The sequence below is a fragment of the Grammomys surdaster genome, unplaced genomic scaffold (assembly GCF_004785775.1).
Source record: "Grammomys surdaster isolate TR1022 unplaced genomic scaffold, NIH_TR_1.0 126812, whole genome shotgun sequence".
Lineage (NCBI taxonomy): Eukaryota > Metazoa > Chordata > Mammalia > Rodentia > Muridae > Grammomys > Grammomys surdaster.
Window position 1 is genome coordinate 15,493 of NW_021621599.1, and position 3,258 is coordinate 18,750.

A 3,258-nucleotide genomic window follows, 5' to 3' on the forward strand; every position below is an offset into this window, starting at 1 on the left:
CACTACCTTACTGCATTTAAGGCCCACTCCATGTCAGGAAGGCATTCCTGACACTTCTTGGGTAGCCATGAACAGTAGACTAAATAGGCCACAGGCCTATAAGAAAAACCAAATACTATTAAAATTCTGCTAAAAGAACACAGCAATAAAATGACTCCTGATGATATTCTGTTATCCCTAGAGGTAAGTGCCTTGCTTAGCCATCATAAGTGAAGCTTCCTAATGTAGTAGATGGGAACTGACATAGAAACTCACAACTGGTCAGAGTGTAAAGACTAAAATATTTTTGGAACAGTCCTAAATGGAATGTCTTCATCACATCCCTACCTTCAAGGCTCAGGGCACTATGTAGAAGAGGAGGTGGAAAGATTACAGGAGCTCAAAGGGATGAATGACTCCAAGGAAACAATGTCTTCCAGACAACAGTACTGATGTGCTGGGTAGGTTCCATGCCAACAACAGATGGCCAAGTCAGAATAAAATCAATGGTATTTTTGTAACATTTTGTTTCATATTGCATTGTTTAGGCTATATTTTTGGTGATCTTGCTTATCTTTGCCGTGTATAAGTGCTTTGCTTGTATAATTATGGTTTCCTCTTTTTATGGATTTTATTGTGTATGTACATATGTGAGTGTGTGTTTCTTTTGTTCTTTCTTAAATTCTTTGTGTGTGTCTCAGTGAGTGTGTTTCTTTTATTTTTGTTTTCAATTCTCTCTCTCTCTCTCTCTCTCTGTGTGTGTGTGTGTGTGTGTGTGTGTGTGTCTGTGTCTGTGTGTCTGTGTGTCTGTGTTTGCTTGTTTTCTTATTTTCTAAAGATGGTAAAGTGAAGAAAGGGTTATAGAGTAGTTGAGAAGGTAGGTAGAACATTTGAGAAATTGGGAAAGAGGACATTGTGATCATGATATATTATAGAAAATTTTTAATTAAAAAAATAAAAAACAAAGATTGATTCACAATGGACATGTTCATCTGGAGACATTCCAACTAGAACACAGAATTATAGTGAATAGAGGACAGAAAATACACACAGGAGTTTTGAATTCTCTTTTGGATGTCACAACTCACCCGTTGAGAATGGCAGAAAGGATTCCCTCTTCTTAAACTGTCCGTTTTCCAAAAAGTGCTCTGGATTGAAGGTATCTGGTGTGGTCCACTCTTTAGGGTCCCTGTGCAGTGCAGTTAGGTTGGATAGAATCATGATGCCCTAGAAATGACAACATAAAGTAAAGACTTAATGAAGACTCCCACACTGACAGGTGATTCTCAAGTGCGCTCTCTCGCGCTCTCTCTCTCTCTCTCTCTCTCTCTCTCTCTCTCTCTCTCTCTCTCTCTCTCTCCCCCTTTCTCTCTAGCACTGGCTGTCTGGGAACTCACTCTATAGACCAGGCTGGCCTTGAACTCAGAAATATGCCTCTGCCTCCCAAGTGCCAAGATTAAAAGCATGCACCACCACTGCCCTGAGGATTCTCAAGCTTCATAGTGTGAGATACTTGGCAACCTAAACTTTCCCACTCTATTCAACTGATTTGCTATTCCCCGATATATTTCACCCCTTTACAAGTGTGGGTAGACTAAAGTGGTAAGTATAAGTCTGATAAGATGATCTAAAAGGATCCATGGGAAGATAATGAACTTGCTGCTCAATTAAGATCATAGCAGCTGTATGATAGGATATCTCCTTCATTTCTGATTCTCCATTATTTTCCATACATTATCAAAGAGATCACACCCTATCTCACTATAGTTACTCAAAGACCCAGAGATGTATCAAAAAGCATCCCTATCTAGTTACATGCATGGCCCAATATCCAGAGTTACCAAAGTGAGCTATTCCATATTGTTGCTTAATCATCAGCAAAGCTGGTGCACTCTTCAAATGTCTCTTGATTCCCTCACCTCCATTCCAGTTTCCCACTGCAACATTAGTGTAGACTGCCAGCCTTTCCCTCTAGACACTTGCAACCAGTCAATATCTATGATTCTGTTTCCCAGTTTGAATGCTGAATGGGCTGTGCATATGGCTTAGTTACATTGCCCATCCATTCATTCAAACTTGAAAAACAGGCTTCTCATACTCTTAAATCAAAGACTCATCCTGTGTCCCACCAGAGTCAATCTTTATTGTTCCCTTCTCACTAGTCTCCCACCATAGTAGACTTCATTTGTGATCTCAACCAGGCCATGTTCTTACGCTTCTTGTTTTGAAAGGAACACCCATTACCATTTTGGCATATGGTTAATTCTTAACTCTTCTTGAGTTCTCAGCTCCAATATCTCTTCCTCCAGAAGCACCACTGATGCTTTTTAGCAGTTGCTCCTCACTCCAACTTGTCAGCATTGCAGAGAAACAGAATTATCTCTTGCTAGTAGTTCTCATAGATTATATCCAGGGTCTCCTATTATTCAGGTATCCATAGTCCAGACTCAAACTTTGTGGGCATTTAATAAACATTACCTTGATTAATTAATAATAATTTCTAAAGGTTATGTATATGTAATCTATTTTTTCCATATAGAGTCTATGAATTGGGTTGAATGAATTTTGCAGAAGCTGAAGCTGTAATTGTGTAGGCAATGTGCCTGTACTGTAGTAGAAAGTGAAATCAGCACTGAAATAGGCCTATCTGCTTCAAGGCCATGGTTCTCTGCCTCCTTCAACATAGTCAAGTATACTTTTTAGTATCTAGAGAGTTAATGATATATTCTGTGGAAAAGGGTAGTTTAGCTATTTGAAGTTAAGTGAATGGATAGAAAACTGCAAAGAGCATTGGAAAATTTCAGACCAAACTTCAAGCCATGAATTGATCAATTGTAAAGGGAACAGTAAACACAAGGAGAGCTCTCTGCTTGAGCAGCAAAGGTTCTTTGCCATCCTTAGAACAGAAAAATGCTGAGGCACCCCTTAGCAAACAAAACCAGGTCTGGCACGAATACATCTAATCTTCCCTTCTAAACTCCTCATAATAGATTTGAATATTTACTAATACACCTGACAGGTTTTGCAAAAAATAAACTTTTTTTCCCATTGAAATGATTTCTTAGGTCAGGAATTCACATCAGTTTTTAAGTTCAGGTGCCCAAGATGATGGCAGAGATAAACTGGAGGATCAGAGGCTGGGAAAGTGGTTACCTTTGGCAAGTTAAATCCACCCAACTTGGTGTCAACTGACACTTCCCTGGGAACATTCAAGGGGATGATGTTGCCTAGTCTCAGCACCTCATGGATGACAGCATTGGTGTAGGGCATGGAGTCTCT

General features: G+C 39.5%; 1 protein-coding gene across 1 annotated transcript; it reads right to left on the minus strand.

Annotated features, from left to right (window-relative positions):
* Window positions 1-1,032: 1,032 nt before the first annotated feature.
* Window positions 1,033-3,252, minus strand: LOC114615520 (cytochrome P450 2J3-like). Its single transcript, XM_028761207.1, has 2 exons — window positions 3,133-3,252; window positions 1,033-1,206 (listed from the first exon to the last, which is right to left on the minus strand). Exons 1-2 carry the CDS (start codon window positions 3,247-3,249, stop codon window positions 1,057-1,059), a joined length of 267 nt encoding a protein of 88 aa, XP_028617040.1. The 5' UTR covers window positions 3,250-3,252; the 3' UTR covers window positions 1,033-1,056.
* Between the last annotated feature and the right edge of the window lie 6 nt (window positions 3,253-3,258).

Excerpts from the sequence above, each read along its gene's own strand:
- LOC114615520 (XM_028761207.1), bottom strand. The coding sequence starts at position 3,249 with ATGCCCTACACCAATGCTGTCATCCATGAGGTGCTGAGACTAGGCAAC. Across the intron at positions 1,207-3,132 it reads GTGGATTTAACTTGCCAAAG|GGCATCATGATTCTATCCAA; the intron begins GTAACCACTTTC and ends TGTCATTTCTAG.